General features: G+C 52.8%; 1 protein-coding gene across 1 annotated transcript in view; it reads right to left on the bottom strand.

The window, feature by feature from the left end:
* LOC122392833 (nesprin-1-like) overlaps window positions 1–18,913 on the bottom strand; it is a 108,011-nt gene that overhangs the window by 82,829 nt on the left and 6,269 nt on the right. The window contains exons 3-14 of the mRNA XM_043388145.1: window positions 12,103–12,198; window positions 11,516–11,599; window positions 8,502–8,594; window positions 5,985–6,166; window positions 5,127–5,277; window positions 4,246–4,383; window positions 3,697–3,813; window positions 2,830–2,961; window positions 1,590–1,757; window positions 1,122–1,292; window positions 632–833; window positions 215–318 (exon numbers count right to left, since the gene is read on the bottom strand). Of these exons, the coding sequence (XP_043244080.1) occupies window positions 215–318; window positions 632–833; window positions 1,122–1,292; window positions 1,590–1,757; window positions 2,830–2,961; window positions 3,697–3,813; window positions 4,246–4,383; window positions 5,127–5,277; window positions 5,985–6,166; window positions 8,502–8,594; window positions 11,516–11,599; window positions 12,103–12,198 (1,638 nt within the window). The remainder of the gene's footprint in view (window positions 1–214; window positions 319–631; window positions 834–1,121; window positions 1,293–1,589; window positions 1,758–2,829; window positions 2,962–3,696; window positions 3,814–4,245; window positions 4,384–5,126; window positions 5,278–5,984; window positions 6,167–8,501; window positions 8,595–11,515; window positions 11,600–12,102; window positions 12,199–18,913) is intronic.

Genomic DNA, 18,913 nt, shown 5'->3' with positions numbered 1-18,913 from the left:
ATTAGAGAAATAATCAAAACGATATGATTATGAGACGGAAATTGGCTAAAAATCAGGATTTTTCTACTTGAACTTTACGCCACTCGCGTCAAAACGTCATAAGACATTTTAGTCAAATACCCCGTGTTCACGCGGTACACTCCAGACCGGTGCCTTTTACGGACAAAGAAAACTTAAAGAGAGCGTTGCCCACTAGCCCGTCCGGGAATCTCACCTCCTCGAGCATGGAGCGGAGGCACTGCAGCTCCACAGAGACGGAGCGCCACCGCTCGCCGACCTCGTTGATAAAATGTACCACCACCTCCTTCTCTTGGGGACCTGGCGAGGACAAAGCCACAAAGAGCCAGGTCAAAGGCACTGAGACACGCCTCATTCATGACGGTTCAAACGGTAAGAACCCGTATCGAACACCAAAATGAATAAACATTATAAATAAACAAACAGATGAGCTATATAAACGTCAAGTCTGCGACAGTTGATGGCCGTTGCAGCAGCTGCAAAATAATTATCAGCTTCGAATACTAATGTACAAGCCAGGAAAGGAACATTAGCTAGCCCTTCTCGTATAATTTAACCTGTACGCTTGAGCTAGATCATACCTGCGTCAGACAACTACGCAAGACTAACTTACCGACGCCGCCCTCCTTGACGAACGCGTCTGCCACCTGTTTCATCTCGATGAAGGCCTGCTCGAACTCATGGAACACGTTGCGGTCCGATACGAACGTCTGGTATTCGTGTAGCATCTGCTCGACGCGCGGCTGGTGGCCCAGCTTCACCGTCCAGGCGCGCACCCGGCCCTCCATCAGGATCAGGAACGCGATGATGCAACACTGTGAGGAGAACGGAGATAGTACGTCATACTGAGTTACATGCCAAACAAACACATAAAAAAACATTACTAAGCAAACAAATCTACCAAAAACTAGCAAACAGACACAAATTTTAAACCAGGCAGGATTGAAAGCGCTGCAAATTACCAGATAGCAATTGCCAATTTACAGAGTCACACTGATCCAACAGAAATTTATTGCTGTTTGTGTGTTCAATGAGTACAACATCCATCATCAACCGGCAACTGCCCACCACCAGCGCGGCCCGCGCCCCGTCTCTGCACTGACCCTGTGCTCGAGGTACTTGAGTCGCACCCATCGCCGGTGGGCCTGGCCGCGCACCGCCTTCAGTCGTTTGTCGATGTGCGCCAGCTGCTGCGGCGGCAGCTGGGCGGCTGCCGGCAGCTGCGCACCGCGCCGCAGCTCCGCCTCCACCCGCGGCAGCTCGCCGAAAAATGACTGTCAGAGAGAAAGGATGGCGTCAAAAAATGGAAGGGAGGTCGGAGAGACACTACTATTTCGATAACCACCACCAGCTTTTCCAACAGTCACCGCAGATTAGGGCCCGTGAGCATTCAAAGCCAAAGCACATGTTACAAAATGTTTGTTGGCTCATATACACAAAAACCTCAGCAACATCATGTTTTAGCAGGCGTTTGAGTAAGAAATCAAGCAAATCCTTGGCCACACAAATTGGCATGAATGTTAACGCTAAAATAACTGACTGGCTGCAGTGAACCGGGGAACCGGCCGTACCATGTGCTCCTCGAGGCTGGCGGTGAGCAGTTTGGCGGTGCGCTCATCGGCCTCTGTGGGCGCGTCGTCGCCCGCCTCCAGGAACGTCTCCGCTCCGGTGATCCATTGCACGACCGAGAGCAGAGGCTCGGGCAGCCGAGAGTCCAGGTGGCTCTGCCACTCACTCAGCTGCGGGAAAACACACGCACATTTATGATCAGTTGGCCGAGGAGAGAGGAGTGAGGAACCGCTTCAGTCGCAGGATACATGCACCGAGACACAGTACAGTAAGCCTACGAAATTCCAATTTCACTGTAACTCACACTGTATTCATTTGCATGTCTAATGTTTCTACGTCTAATACGATGCTTAACGCGAACCTCAGAGCACGCTGGTCTACGGAGTCTGCAATAATAGCGATAACTGAAAGCATGTTATGTGTTCATACTTAAAGCATGTATTGTATAACCAGTATAACGCCTTTTGGGGCGATTAACGGAGCGAGCGAGAGGGTGGGCCTTGCACGTGCGAAATTGCGAGGGGGTACCTCCAACTGACTTGTGCACGGCGCCCTACTAACCGGTCTCTAGCGATATGCCAAATTTGAGCACAATCGGCCCAGCCGTTCTCGAGATCTGGAAGCGGCACCCTGCACGTGCGCACGTGCAAAATGGGTCCCAACTGACTTGTGCACGGCACCCTACTAACTGCTCCGTAACCGTGTACCAAATTTGAGCGCAATCGGTCCAGCCGTTCTCGAGATCTGGAATCGACCCCTGCACGTGCGCACGTGCAGCAGCACCCCAACTCTGGCACATGGATATGCATTGCCTAGTGGGTGCCTACCTACATGCCAACTTTCAGCGCAATCGGCCCAGGGGTTACCGAGATATTGCACCTATTACAAAAGTGACACCTCTTCGTTTTGCACGTGGCACGTGCATAAGGGGTCACCCACATGCATCGGGAATAGTCCAATACTTGGTAGAAGGAATGAAGCTACCCTACAAAAATTACCGCATGTAAATCGGTCAAGTGGTTGCTGAGATATAAGCGTCGCAGAATCGTGACCACGGCCGGCCGGCCGGCCGCTCATACTCAGAAATTTCCGTTATTCTACGTAAGACTCCGCTCGCTTCGCTCGCTCCGTAATAAATGCAGTAAATACGTCGAAAAGTCAACACGTCGAAAAGTCAACACCCAGAGAGAAAAAAAAATGATCTGAATATGAGTAAAGTAAGGAGGCCGACTGCCCACTGACCAGTCTCTCCAGGGAGTTCCACTCTTCATCCACTCGCGTCCACACATGTCCGGGCACCTGCAGCCCGAGCGTCTTCAGCTTCTCATAGCGCAGGTAGCGCTCCGACGCGTCATTCTTCACCGATTTAAAGCTCTGTGGGTAAACAATCGGGTAAGTCGATGGCAAAAAAAATATCTAAGCAATATATAAAGCAAACAATAAGAAAGTCACGGAGAGTAAAGCCTACTTGGTGATTGTACAGCTGTAACTAAATACGTTGTAACGCGAGCACTCTTGCAGAAATTATGTCCTAATCACGCCGCTAACAGAATAGTTTTAAAACACCTCGCGAGAGAATAACTCTCTTCCCACCGTCTCTCCCTCCCCCTCCCCTCCAACCCCAAACCACTATCAGCATCAGACAACCGCGTGCCTTAACCTGTCCGGTTGAGGTCAAACAACGTCTACGCACCGGACCCTAAATAAACACCTAGGCTCGGGCTGGTCGGCGCCGGATCTAAAGAGCTGCTCCGCCGCAGCCACTGGTTCAACAAACAAACCACGCGTGGAGTGAATAGCGATGGTAGGGGTGATCGATAATCCCTTTCAACGTCGCCACCGCGTGGGCGAAGTATCATAAAGTGGTCCAGATGAGAGGTCATCCATGAACTCAGTAGAAATTTTCACTCTCACGCAAAGCATTTAGCTATTAGTCAACCATTTGTCAAACCAAATTTGCATTCAACTTTAAAGTACCTAACCCACTGAAGATTTCCGGTGGATGAATTTTTCTTCCGTTCTCCTCAGTTTCCAGCAGCACCCACGAGTGACAGGGGCTACCCCAATCTGCCTCAGCCTCATCCGCCATGGGCCCGCCGTCACACTCACCATAAAGTCATCCTGCTGGGGCGGCCGGAGCGCTGAGAGCGCCTGTCGCGTCATGGCCACCCAGTCGGCTATCTCGTTCACCTCCTGGCCCGGGGAGCGCGCCGCGCCGGTCGCCGGCTGAAAACAGCACACACAAAGGGTGACAGAGGGAACAGAATAGTATGAGTATGAACAGAACAGAGCATGAGGAGCACGGCACGAAGGACGCTTGACAAGATTGTCGTAAGATCTAAATCGATCGGCGCAAGTGAATCAATACATAACGCGGTTAGACAGCTGCTGAAAAGGCGCCCTGGCGAGCTGATATTCACGGTCCTCTGCACTTACGATAAAACGTTCAGTCTCTCGACACGTTTACCAAGAAATACCGAGGAAATACATTATCCACAAGCCAGAGAAACAACCCAACTAAAGCTCCTCTCATGCGATCAATAATAATTCAATGCCTGCCTGAGCCTATTATGGCCCATTCGTTCAACATTCCTAATCAACCGAACTGATCTGGAAGGGAAGGGGATGGGTGGAAGATGCGGCGAACGTCACACATACCTGCGCCACGGCCTTGGGGTCGGGGTACTTGTGCAGGAACTGCGCCACGTAGGTCATGATGGACTTCTCGTCCGGGTCCCGCACGTTCACGTCCTCGGCATCGAGCAGGCGCGCAATGCCCAGATCCTCCTCAGCTACCTGGGGACGACAACAGGGTCGAGTCGGGTCAACAGTCTCCTTACGGTGCCTTACTGTCGATTTTGTTTTTTCATGTGTAAATCTAACCATATCCAATGATTGCCCTCGGCGTCACCAGAAGGCACCGCTCACCGCAGCATCCCACCTCAGTTCCCAGGTCTGTGGTCACCGGTCACGACCCGGGGGCGGCTGACAGCGCGATCCGCCGCCCGGGGTCGGCGGGAGCCCGGCCACAAATCAGAGCAGCGCCGTCCGTGGCCCGGCCAACTCCGCCGATAGAGCGCCAACAATGTGGCGGACATCTCTGCCACATCCTCCCCTCCCTCAGCCCCACGAGAGGGTCGTCGCCGCGCCCACGCCCGGCACCAGGTGGTCACTCGGTGGTTAAAGGGTCACTGAGTACAGTTTGTGCGGCGTAAAGACAGACAAGTGACGACAGCGGGTTCAGACGATATGCGGCCAAAACACACAACACAGCCGTAAGGGTAAGGTGTCCCTCGTTGCAGGTGTATAAATCTAATGCAATTTCAAGAGCACGAGAATCGGGGGCATGAAACATATCGTCCCGACAGTGACTAATTTTAAAAGCGTCGTAGCAAATGCAGCGATGCATCCCAAGGCCCAATCTGACAATTTGCAGAGACCTGTTGCGCAACAACCCCATTTAAATGGCGCTGTCGCAACACTGCGCCGTTGACATTTAAAAGAATCGTGCTACATTTAAAGATATAACTGCGCCGTACCTTGAACACTTTGTCGAGTCGTTCCTGAGTGGCCATCCGTTCGGTGGCGTTCACATCGATACAGGTGGGGTTAATACAGTGGACGATGGCCACAAACGCCTTTCCGTCCCGCCACGAGCTGCCGAAGTCGTTTATGTCGATACCATACGATCTGCAACAAACAAACCGAAAGGCCTGTTAGGTCGAGGTCATAAAGCATGCACAAATAACCAAAAATAACACCTGTATCACTATCACCTGCTTGTTCCGTCGTGGGACATCCAAGTGCCAATCCTTCTGCACACCCCATACCTCGCACCCTGGCTTCTTGGCTACCGTCGACCTCAGTCCCCAGGCCGGTGAGGACAGCCCTGGTCGCCACTTCAAGCCTTGCGGTGGATCACAGCTGCCGCCCAGGACCCGACGACGCACACATCACACACACGCGCGGTACTCCAGGGACACCCGCTGGATGTGCGAGTGACTAGCCGTGGATTGACACGGGCCAGCCCGTGCCGCCACACGACATAGCCCTCGGCCAGCACAGACGGGAAGAGCGACAATAGAGCCAGAGCCCCTTCCCGCACAAAGGCGAAAATCGATCGCACAATATTACCAGTAGGCTAATGGTGATACCATGGCATCCATAGCCGTTGACCTAGCTGCCTCGAATATCCGAGACCAGACACACTTGAAACATTTCAAGCATTCTAAAAACGCGTCACACCTGAATATCCAACAAAAGCAAATGAAAATCAAAATTAAACTTAGTGAGTGCCCCTTTATTAGAAAACGTCCTGACCCAATCCAGGGCAAGTCTGTTGGCTTCGACATATCATCAAGCCGTTCTACGTCCGTAGATGTGCCACCCTTCCATACCTGGTGGCGGTGCGCGCCCAGTTGAGCAGAGTGCGCCGCGCGCCGCCGCGGGCCGCCGGACTGGCCTGGGCGCCGGCCGATGGCGCCGTCCCGGTCGGCGTGGCTGTCGCAGAGCGCGCCTCCTGACCGGTGACGCTGCTGCGACGAGCCAGCTGCTCCAGCACGCGGGTGTTCTCCTCAATCTGGTCGCGGAGAGAGACACGGGTTAGAGACGGGGAGATAGGGCGTCAGATACGGGTACAGAGGGGTCAGGGACAGGGAAATAGGGGCCCATAGACAGAAATAGAGGGTGTATGGGACAGAAAAAGAGGGGTCAGAGGTAGGGAGATATTGTACAATCTCGTAATCAGGCTCAGGCGTCATGTGAAGATAGAGAGTGGCTCAATCACATGGTAAGTGGTCGCTACTGAGACCTAATACTTCACGCTGGCTCCAGGTTGAGACGAGGCGCGATTTCGTCGTTAATACGACTTCACGGATTCAGGAAGCCCCACCGTGTCCGCAGGTAATCCACCACGTGGTCTGTGGCCCTGACCGCCTGAGCCGTGCCATCCATCATTGGTCGCTCCCTCCACCCCCCCCCCCCACCCCTCCGCCCTACACGCCCAGTCGTGCGGCCGCCCGCAGTCGGCAGCTTACGGCGGTGGCTGGAGAATACTTCCTGTGACCTCCTACAGATGAGATCATACAGCCAGCAACTGTACACATCTTTTCAGTGGTCTCTGATATTCACAGCACGCATGAAATGGCCGAATTTGATGCAGTATTGATTCTCCAAACGCAGTCCTTCGCAGACTACTTCGCCCTGTTTTATGACACCCAATGGGACGCACGGCGGCAGATAATAGAAATCACACGGGACGGCTCCAATATACGGCTCAATGCTCAGTGCCAGCCGGCTATCTACCGCCGTATCACACCTCAAATAGACGCACCAGCACAATACACAGACGCCCGTGTCACCGGGCCGGCGCTCTGCCGCGCTCTATTTCCGCCCTACGCACAAAAACTGAAAGGAATGCCGACAAAGCCGGCTGGGTTCCGGACGTGGCCGTCGATAAAATGCTTCACCCGTGCATAACACCCAACTGAGGTTACCAAACTTCATTCACTGAAATGTTTGAAATTGTACTTGAACCGGCACCTAAAACCTGTATTAGAATTTGTAAAGAAAAAAAATAACAAAATAAAATAAAATACAAGGCCCAGCTGCGTTTCGGTGAGCAGAATTGCTTCTTAGAGATGGATGGAGTCAACCGGTTTGAACAGACTAACGCTATGTTTGACACAGCAGCCCGAGCGGTTGACAGCGACAGACTATAAATCCGTCACGCAGACGGATGCCGCACAAGCGGGCTAAGGGACACGCACAGTAGATCACCGGGCTGCGAGGTGAGTCACCCCCCCCCCCCCCCCAACGTTCGATGTTCCCCGATCGTAAATAGCTGCAGTCTGCTCCAAGTTCGCTAGGTCTACGTCCTACGACCTCGTTACGTTCACATCGTTACCTTGAGATATCACCTTCCCTCCTCTCCGGAATCGATGTCTTGTCGCCGTCTCTGAGCAGATTCGCACCTCATTAGTGGCATTATAGGGTTTCCATCCAACGGCCTTAGAGGAAACGCTACACCGCATCGGCGTAGCCTGAAGTAGACTAGTTACAAGGTCGTGACAGGTCCCTCGACTCGAGTCACACGGAAGGTGCCCGGGGGGCCTGACCACTCCGCCTGCAGGGTTTACACCGCGACAACGGCGCATTAGCGGTTCACACTGTTCGTAAACAAACGGCTCGTTTACGTCCTATTTCCGCCCATATGACAGAAATAGACTACCTTTGCACCACCAGCCGCGCGAAGTTTCATAAAGTTTCTGCCGTAAATAACCTTCGCTGAGTCGTAAATAAAGCTCGGCCCTAGCGGCAACAGGACTTGGATGAAAATGATGGCCCTGAAGTCCACAAGAACCTTGTTAACTAATATGCAGCACACAACCGTAGGAATTCATTGAAAGAGTGAAATGGATGTCTTTCATTCTACCATAATGAAGCAATGTAAGCCGAAACCTTGCGTTTTTACATACAGCAAAAGCATCATTTGTGCTCAAGAATACCACTGTTAGGTTGAGGGTGCATTTCAAACATCGCTGTCAAATGTCCGCATTATTTCATGCTGCAGACATTCTAATCCCGAAGTAGCTATTCAGAGCTTACCGCATACTGCAGACAGGAATGAAATACTACTGCTTCTACGCATACAAGTGAGCGAACCTAATCCACGTGTATGCTTTTGAAGTAGGATTTCGTTGTCTGCTCAAGGTCTAAGAGCGCCACATGGCAGCGAAATTGCTGACCCGGAAATAGTATTCACTCACCTATAGTGTTTTCTCTCGTAGAAATGGTGTTTTCTCACCTGGAAATAGTGCTCGCTTACCTGAAAGTAGTGTTTTCTTTTCTAGAAATCGTATTGGCTCACCTCGGAATAGTATTATTCGCTCACATGGAAACAGTGTTTCTCTCACCTGGAAATAGAGTATCACGGTCCAGATGAGTCCGAGCACCACGGCCGGCCGGCCATCCACGATGTCCGACGGATTGATATTGACTAGCTTTATCTGCCGGAACAACAGTAAACATCGGTTAGGAGCACGGCTCGCCACACTGCGCAACACAGCACGGGACGAGACGTGAGGATGAACAAGTTTGCGTGCGGCATTAAAGTTGCTGTTAAAAAGAAATAGCATTGCCAGCATAAATGAATCCCTCTTCGATGCACTTAGCCGATGCAAAGCAATACGATCTCCTTTTGCGATCTAAATATCCAATTCAAATCAATACCCTTCCGATGATTCTGACATCGCACGTCATCCGCCACTTAGTTCAATCGATGTCGGAAGGACATCGGTGACGAGTGGTCCACTCCGAGGCACGGCACAATGCCAGCCAGCGGGAGGGCCCTCAGGACAGCTCTGACAGCGCCGGCAGGTTCAGCGCGATGGGGCGGTCAGAAGAGCGGGCGGGCGCCACACTCACTGCGGCGTGGCAGTGCAAGTGGCTTTTGAAATGGGCGCGGTGCACCAATTGAAAAGGGAACTAACAGGAACAAATGACGTTCGTGGAAGCACTTACTAAAATGAGTTCACGAGAGCAGGTGTTCGCAGCGAAATGTGAAGCACCATTGAAATTACGGGAAATTATTAAGTACCCACTTGTCAGCTTTCAAACAAGTTTTGGCTAGCCGCTGAATTCATTTTAACAATGAATCAACCATGACTGAAACGAAATGAATCAATAAGTTGAACGAACGACTCCCGTACAGTTGGACTGAGTTGGACGACTCCGATGAGCCAGCTGAGCCCGGGAGCCTCGTGACACGCCACCCATGGCGTCGCCGCGCCGGGTCGGCCGAAGCCCCGGTGAACTCCCCGCTCCCACCCTACCGCTCAATACGGTCACTGTCTGACTGCCCGCGGGCTGCCGGGGCACGGGAGGTCGTGACCTCTGCACAGGACAGACAGCCGAGCGTCGGTGGGAGGGTCGATGGGTGGGACGGCTAGGAAGCTGTAGGTTTCTCGTTCGACGGAAACGATTGTCGGTCGAGGCAGTTTCAATTACCTTGGTATACATATGCAAAACTTGTACTTGTATACACTTTTGCCTGTAGATAATCGCGGTGTAAAATACTTTTGAAACTACCTGTTTTATCAGCTAGGTAAAAAATGACAATGGAAAAAGTAAGCTGGTTTCATGAATCTATAACTCTTTTTTTAGACACACTGAAAAGGAATGTTCATTCGATGTTGAGGACGGCTCGCAGCAAATTTACCGACCATCCCAGCTGAATTGTACGGCAATCTCCCGATCGCACCAGCTGAGGAGCTCCAGATCCCGATTTCCCGAGCGGCAGCCGATATCGAACGACTGGCGCCGAGAGCGACTGACAGCTGGTTTAGACTGAGCTTGGGCAACTAACCGACCGACATCAGAGAGTGAATAGCGGCAATCTTAGTCAGCATTAAATGACCAGCCTAAAGAGGTTGGGGCAATGCAACATTGATAAAACAAGCCGTTGCGCACTGCATAGTGCATGCATAGTCAATACGTGTGTCATTTCCTTTACAGGTTCACCAAATGTCAAATGCCCACCTACCATAGCGAATGATATATGTTTCTGACAGATGAAATACAGCAGCCAACAACACCGCTCAGAACAGACAACACTCATCAGAGCAGGTGACTGAGTGACAGGAATGGCAGCGTGACAGGAATATGACGGAGCTGTCTGAAGGTGACACAATGACACATGTCAGGGCGGCGGGATATGCAGCTGGTGTCACGGCAGAAGGCGGGGGCGGGGGCGGGGCGAGGTCAGCTGTGGGCAGGAGTAGGTGGGTTCTCCCAGACCAGGTAAACAGGCCAGAGAGCCCATCAAATATACTCTCCGCGCAGCGAAAAGCAGCAACTGCACGCACGTCAGTGGCTACTTCACGGTAAAGTACCCTCTCTCCGCGGTGAAGCATCCTCCCCAAAGTATAGAGGTCAAATGGTCGACCATCAAATTTAATGGCCCAATCCAATGCCTACCCGTAACCTCTGAAAAGTTCTATTTGTAGCAGGAAATGCCGATGAAGAGCCGGGGAAATGGCGAGCAGCTAAAGAATGTGAAATGGTAAAAATACTACGGCCGTCAATAAACCGCATGAGAACGCAGTAGAATTGCAGCTGATTATCGAAGAGCTCACTTGTAAGCTTGGTGTGGTTATCACAATGATATGTTTCACGATATGGGAGAACTTTTTAGACTTCTTCAAAGCATTGTGCCTGAATCGTGCTGGAACCTGGGCATGATGCACCAGCCCCGCTAAGGAGAGGCCGGAGCAGCATGCCGATGCTGCTGATGGACTGCCCCGCACACCAGGGGCCTCGGACCCGCCGGTGGGTCCCCCTGCCGACGCTGGGGGAGATATTCTCCACCGAAGCTGACCTCATCGTAGACTTCCTGGTGGAGACGGGCCGGGCCCCGCGGGACCCGGCCTAAGCTGGCAAGGAAGAAGAAGAAGCAGCATGCCGCCAGCATAAATTGGCTCCAATCGAACGGCGGACGGGGCGAGAGATGAAATGGCCTCATCACGCTGACAAAGGCTGACGCACAAAATCCCACCCTGGGCGCACACTGACAGCGCCCGCTTCACTCGGATGACGACCAAACAAACCCAGCATAAAAAGATGACGTCCAGCCCAGTGTTGACAAATCAAACACAGCGCGCCAATCGTCGCCACTTTAGTGTCGGGAAATCATCAAAAGATTCACAGGCCGCGCATAGAGGTCACAGCGGGGGCGGCGGTCGTGCGGGGGCGGCGCTCGCCGGGCCGGGCCGGGCTCAGAGCTCCGACCCGCCGCCGGGCGCGGTCGGTCGGTCGACCCGGTGGTCCCGTTCCGGTGCGGTTCTCGGTACGACGCTCTGTCGTTCCGGGAACCGCCGTCTGATGTGTTCCCGACCGTGTACCGATTACGGCCGCACACAGACAGACTCACGTTTTTACTGTGCAGAAACTGGAGCGCCGTGTTGGCGTTACTCAGGAAGTGGGCCCGCTTCAGTATCCTTCCGCGCTCCACGGGCTGGAAACGGCGCAGAAGTTAGAACGGTGACACACGCAAAGTTGGACAAAACACACCCAGCCAACTTTCAACAAAAGAAACTCTCCTTAACAACCGGCATTATCTAATGGCGAGTTTAGGCATCTTTGCTACGTTTTCTTACATTTAGCACTGACGTGTTACCAGGACAGATCAGAAGTCGCGGTCCCACTGCCAAAAGCAGCGGCCCGATCACCTCACCGCCCGAAATAGGCACCGTCCGCGCCAGTTGGGAGGCTATTTAGGCCCATCCACCACCACCCCCCCCCCTAACCCCCTCCCCCTCCGCGCCCCGGTCCGCTTCGACGCCCGTCAACGGATGACGCCTCGATGGCGCCAAATTAGCGCCCCCTCCATTCTCGAGCTTTTTGCAGGCCCAGACCATTCACCGTTGCCAAGGAACACTCGGCGGCCCTCCCAGCCCTGACGCCCACCTGGCCTTACCTCACCAGCCGCTCACGTGGCGGGCGCGGCCGGTCACTTACCAGTTTCTGTCCGGAGAGCACCTGTAGTAGCGCCAGCAGCCGCGAGCCGTCCTTCAGGTCCTCTATCAAACTGTGCATCTGCATCGGCGGCTGATGCTGTGGAGAAAAACGGGAGATTGATGTCAGAAGGCTGAGTGAATGAGTGAGTGAGTGAGTGAGTGAGTGAGTGAGTGAGTGAGTGAGTGAGTGAGTGAGTGAGTGAGTGAGTGAGTGAGTGAATGAATGAGTGAGTGAGCGAAAAGGTTGTGAACTTGGCACAAGTCTCAAATGCACACCAGAAAGGTTAGTACCGTATTGTCTGACCCCCGAAAAGCCCGGAGAATGCGGAGCTAACCACGAAGAAAGATTCTTCACAAGAAAAATAAGAATAGATCAAAGAAGAGAGCAGGACAGTAAAGTTCAGCGATGCGGAAGCGGAAGCCTTCAAACAAACTCCGCATCGTCTGTCCCCTCCCGACGCAGTAGTCAGTTCAGCCAAATCGGTCACCAAAATCATGTCAGAGGGCCATGCATGGTTGGGAGGCGGTCCATCCACAGAAGCAGACCGTCAGGATTGGATCGACCGTCCCGGAAACTAAGACGTTTTGGAAGGTGCGACACAGCGGCAGTTCGCTCCAGGACACAATGCCGTCGGCTATTTGTAGCATGGCCAGTGGCCACAGGCACTGAGTTCCATGACTGACTGCAGAAACGCAACACCGTTAGGCATTAACCAAGGGAGAATAGACGGACAGCGTGCGTGGGACAGACGTCACAGTTCAAACTGATACGCATCAAGGCATCGGTGCAGCTTCGATCGCAGACCGGCCCCCACTCAAGATCAGTCTGCCATTTTCGCCTATTCACAAATTAGAAAGTGGAGCAACCTTTGGCTTTTCAGGTGTGTCAAAGACAAACCACTTGTGACAATCCTCTCCTTGACCCATGGAGTGGCCCAAGGGTCCATCCTAGGGCCCATCCTCTTCCTTGTCTTCATCAACGATCTCCCTTGCTTCCTTCCTCATGGCCGCATCCTATCCTACGCCGATGATACCCAGATCCTTGACCACTCCCCTCCTGACGTCACCGGGTTATCTGCTCTGAAGGCACGGGTCGAGGTTTCCCTGAACGAGCTTAAAAATTGGTTCTCTGCGAACAGTCTGAAAATGAATGCTGACAAAACTCACTTCATCTTGCTTGGTACCAGAGATTCCATAAAAAAGACAGCCAACTTCCATATCGACTTCTCTGGCTCAAAAATCACCCCCAGTCCGACCGTTACAGTTCTGGGCGTTGTTCTCGACCAGTGCCTCTCATGGGAATCCCACATTTCCATGGTTGTGCAGAGATGCAATCACATCACAGCATCCCTACACAAAATCCGTCACTTTCTTTCCAGAGACATCCTGAAACTCCTCGTCCAGCATCACATATTTCCCCACATCCAATACTGCCTATCCGTTTGGGGAGGAGCTGCCAAGGTCCACATGCACCGTATCCAGAAATGTATAAATTTCGCAGCGAGATTGGTCACTGGTGTACGACGCCACGAGCACATCGCACCAGCCCTTGAATCACTAGGATGGGGCAGAGTGCACGACTGGGTGAGGGATCATGACTGCATGCACGTGTACAGAGCGCTTAACTCCACGGTCTGTCCCGAGTCGCTCCGTGCAATGTTTGTCCCTCGAGGGAGTGTGTCCGAGCGGATGACGCGAGCGGTAACGGCGGGACTTCTAGAGCTGCCAAAGGGACGCCTCGCTCGGTCTCAGCACTGTTTTTGTTACCGGGCTGCCAGTGCATGGAACAAATTGGATTCACAGACAAGACAAGCGCCTAGCCGCGCTGCCTTTACCAGAGCTTTGTCGCGTGCCCCTCGTCAGTGAATCACTTTTATATATTTCCACGCTTTTAACTTTATTTGCGCAGCACTCTATACTCAACTTTTTACCCTTCATCGCATTCATCCTCAGCTATTCGCAGCTTACGTGTCATGATAAAATGCATATATGTGTGCCTGAGCGGTGGGTGTCAATTTTAATGCTGTATTATGTTCCATTGACTGGACACATAATAACCACATCGTGGACGTGTCTTTAATAAATGACTTTGACTTTGACTTTGACTTGTTGTTGTGCATTCTACTAGAAAACAATTAGAGGGCATAATGAATACTGTCGTCAACAAAGCGAGCAATAAATTGCCACTTACACATTTCAACTTACCAGGACATTATGAAACGTTTGAGTTGTTATTTAGTACCACCGCAGTGCTCATTTACTACTCAACGAGGCCCCACTATTGTCGAGGGGTGTTGCCCGACCCTCATTACATTATACAATCCGATGCATATCGCTGCATTAATGTACGGTCCGCACGCCAGCGCGCCACCGGACTCCATCGGTCGTGACTCCTGTCACCACCCCAACAGCTCCCTCTCTACTGCAGCGCCGCCGGGGTGGGTCAGCTAGTCCCGGCCCAAAGTGGTCAGGGGTTGACTCGCTTGGCCTAGCAGTGCGTCGCTGACAGCACAGGGACCGACAGTCGCCGCTGGGCAGGGGGCTCCGAACTGGGGCGGCGAGCGGGTCGACTATTGGTTGGTGGTCAGGGGCCAGCGCAATGTCACAACGCGGCAGGCGCCGTCGACGGAACCTGACCGAGGGTCTGCGGAGCGACAGGCGACAGCGGAACACGACCTGGTTTTTCACAGTGCCAATGTCACAAGTCAGGTTATCCATCACGAGAAATATTTTCAACTAATGCTGACACCTGAACGGTCACCACGCATGGTATCAATAAGAACTTGGTTCATTGTTTATTGGGCGATACATCTTTCACCCCCAGGCTACAGCTCAGGCATACTTTGTCAGGACCCGGTGTCTGATCTATCTAAAGGGGATCACCGTTTATTCTGGCGACCTTTTGGTTCTGAGTTCCCGTGACTACATCACGTTTACCCCCGTGACGCTTCAATCATATTGCTTCAAGCTGCATCACACTGCATCACCCTGCATCACCCTGCATCACACTGCGACACACTGTGACATGTGTCATCTATCGCATGCAACATCAGTGCGACGCTGGTCGGTCGATGTCACATGGGAAATCAAACAGACGGGGCGAGGGACGGCGGGAAGGGCGTCCACCTCCAACTCAATATTGCATACCGCCCTGTCCGCGGGCGGGTAGTATGTTGTGGCGTGGACTCAGCGGAATGACATCCACTCCTAGACTTCCGGGAAATGAGAAAGAAGCGTAGGGGTCAGTGTGATCCGCTCACGCTGCGGCACACAACTGAAACTGATGGAGGGTATGTGGTTGAAAAAAAGAGTTAAAAACCACCACATCAGCAGCAGAAGACAACAATTTTAGAAAAGCTGCCATAGCTTGGGCTTCAGGTTAGGTAACGAAGCCCAACACAGGGTTTGCTGCGTTGCAATTCAGGTAGGTACTACATTAGAACTGGCGGTCCTGCATTTGCGAGCAGCACAGAATCCGCGGGCCTAAAATATGCATCATTGGTAGGTACCGTGCAGTAAATGATTTAGTAGGCAGAAGGCCCTGTGAAATTAGTTATAATCTGAGACTGAATTGGTCCAAACTTTGCCAAACAAACGGCGTGTTTGCATTGGTTGTGAAATGTACTGTGTGATAACGAGTTGAGTATAGGTTGGAAACTACGAATCTCACCATTTACATAGCACGCTGCACACAATGCACATGGCTGCGACGGTAGCGCTGTGGCGACCGCAGGGCCAGCCCACTCCCACGGAGGTCGCGATCCCGGCATTCCTGGCATTCGGTATCGCGGACAGCCCAGGCCGGGTCGTGCCCTTCCCTGACGCCACACCACTCTGGGAATCAGTCTCAGCCAGTCCCTGACCTCGGCGGCCACTGAAGCCCCGCGGTTTAACACGGGACGGGGATGTGGTGTGACATTGACCGGCCCGAGGAAGCCCACCGACCACTGACTGGGAGAGCAGACCAGACGGCGCCATCGGCTGGCCGGCGGGCGCTGCGTCCGTTGACCGTCGCTGGTCGTCTGACGTTTATGATCGGTCAGCCGTCGCCCACCTACCGCCGCCCACCGGCCACTGGTAAACGGTCAGACTATCGACCATCGACCATCGACCATTGACCATTGACCATCGACCATCGACTATCGGTCATCGCCAACCGCCCGCCAGCTACCGCCCACTGCCCGCCAGCTACCGCCCACTGCCCATCGTCCGCCACACGGTAGCAGCTATCAGAAATAGCTCTGCCGACACGGTCGAACAGGCACTGATGGATGTAAGGAGCCGGATGATCGGCCGCAGCACTGGGGTAGAGCAGAGCATGGGCGAAAATGAACCGGAAACAAGCTGCTGGAAAACAGGCTGAGTGGAAAATCTGGGGGAAACCGTATGAGACTTCAGCCTGACGCCACTCCAAGTCAAGTCCAGTCAAGATCATTATTCTTGGGAGATCATATCAAGATTGAGGTTGAATTACAGTTGATAGCGTGGTAAACGGCATTCTCGACGGTGACATGTCAGTCATCGTGGACCAAGGTCTCCAACTATGTATGTACAGCCCTCAGCAGACTGCGTGGTAGGCATTCTTTTTTTCGATAAAACCGATAATAACTCAAAGGCTATGCTATCAGTCGGTCGGAACTCACTACAAATAGATGCGCCTTGCTCCACTCCTTCGACTGGGTCTATCATTAAACAAATTACACGCCTTGTGTGCAACACAATGCAAAAGTTTGTTTTGAGGGCAAATTTTAACTTTTGGGTTTTGTTGCCAATCTGGATGGAAAATGAATATTATGATAATGCCAGTATAAGGTTCGGAGTCTCGCGCGTCTTGCTGTTACGATTTCCGAATGACCGATAGCATAGTATTCGCGCTATTCTCGGTTTTGTTGAAAAAAGATATACCTACCACACAGTTTGCAAAGGGCTGTACATCAAGGAGCGTGGAGCGTGGTCTGACAGTCAGGATAGACCGTGGTCTGCGAACGCAGCTGTCACTCACCACGGACCGTGAGCTCCGACCAATGTCATTCATCAAAGACCAATATCCGTGTCCCTCGGTCGGGGGTCGCCGTCATTCAGCACAGACCGTCGTCTGAGGCTCATGTCAGTCATCACAGACCACACTCCTTGACTGCTGCGAGCACAGATCGGCCGCTGTCAGTCATCACAGACCACGGTCTCTGACCAGTCTGTCTGTCCCCCCGGCCCGGCCGCCGGCAGTCGGTGTCGGGCGTCGCGCCAGCCTGCAGCTGACGGCCCACCGCCGCCGCCGTCCATCAGACCGGTCAGCTGACCGCCGGGCCGCCGACCAACTCGGGAACCGTCCCGTCGCAGCCGACGGCAGTGTCGGTGACGGCAGTAACCGTCAGAAGTTGGACTGTCAGGGTGGAGAGTGACACATTCCAGAACGGGATCATTTCAAAGTTAGCCGCGATAAGGATGAGCACGAATGCAAATGCCCTAAAAGGCGAAGTCATTGATTAGATTGCGTTTAGGGTCGAGTCCGTCAGGTCGAAACGGTTTCGCTCCTGGGCAATGGGCATGTGATCAGAACGACCAAAATGGGTCAACTCGGGCCAGGCCCATTCCGATCAGGCCGGCTGTGAGGTCCGAGGTCAGGTCGGATTGAGATAGACCGACTTGAATCCGGTTGACTCGGGATCAGGTTCGGGTCAAAACAGGTGTCATCAGGTCGGGTCGGCTCGGATCAGGCCACCTCAGCCAAGGTCAAACTCGAGGGTGTGTCACGTCACCTATCCCGGCACTGATGACGGAGCGGTCGTCTCATCACAAAGGCAGCCGCCGGCCGACCGCCGCGAAATGGGCGGAAAGAGGCGGTGCGCCACTAATGCCTCGTTTGTGTCCCGACGGCCTCCTCTCTGCTGATGGATGGAGCGGGCCCGGCCCAGGCGACTTTTGAAGTGGTTCGCATATGAACGCTGCCTCCATATGGGCACACGCGAATAACAATTTCGTCACGACGAAAGCTCCAAATTTTGGATAGAAATTCATCATAGCGAAATAATTGTTAGTGCCAGTACCCAGTACTGTTCCAGCACAGCGCAACCGAAAAACACGTGAGCTTATAACAGGATGAATGCTTGGATTAGGCTGCACGTTGATGTTGTCGTGCTAGAGTGGCATTGAAACACTAATGTAACGCTATCCGCATTTGCTATTTCGTGGACTTTCGAGTCGCTAAATGATCTATCTAGCCGATAGCATATCTTGTCGATTGACAGCTCAATGTTTCACTTAAAAACGTAGTTGAAAATGGGGAGATCGTGCTGATCGCCGATCATTGTTCCGTAGTTAATCCCGCATTGACCGGCCGTCGTTAACGTTAATCCGATGATGGCCGCCCGGGTAGGTCGGAATCGCTGGGTGGCCGGCACCGGTCAGTTTCTGACCAGCGGCCGCCCCTCGATCACCTCCCTGATCACCGAGCGATCAATCAGGCGTGATAAATACACGCACGGTCTCCCAAAACAGCAGCCAACTTATGAGCGGCTCCGGCGTCTGGCACCGGCCATCGCTCAAAATCCTCACTTGAGGGTTCTCTCGTCCGTCAGCTGGGCGAGCGATCGGCAGAATTTCACTGAGTTCAGACAGATTATCACCCAGGGAACCTGTTGCATGCTATCATTATTGACCAGCCATAGATCATCTTCAAGAAAAACACAAGTTCAGTGGCATCTCTCAGCGCCAATCGGGCACCCAATCATTTTTCAATTCATTCATTCTTAAATGCATTCCAACCGCCAACACTGACTCGCGGCATGATACTGTAGACCAGCTAGCAACATCTA

This window comes from Amphibalanus amphitrite, unplaced genomic scaffold (assembly GCF_019059575.1).
Source record: "Amphibalanus amphitrite isolate SeventyFive unplaced genomic scaffold, NRLGWU_Aamphi_draft 000503F_arrow, whole genome shotgun sequence".
Taxonomy (NCBI): domain Eukaryota; kingdom Metazoa; phylum Arthropoda; class Thecostraca; order Balanomorpha; family Balanidae; genus Amphibalanus; species Amphibalanus amphitrite.
This window is presented reverse-complemented; position numbering and strand designations above follow the sequence as displayed.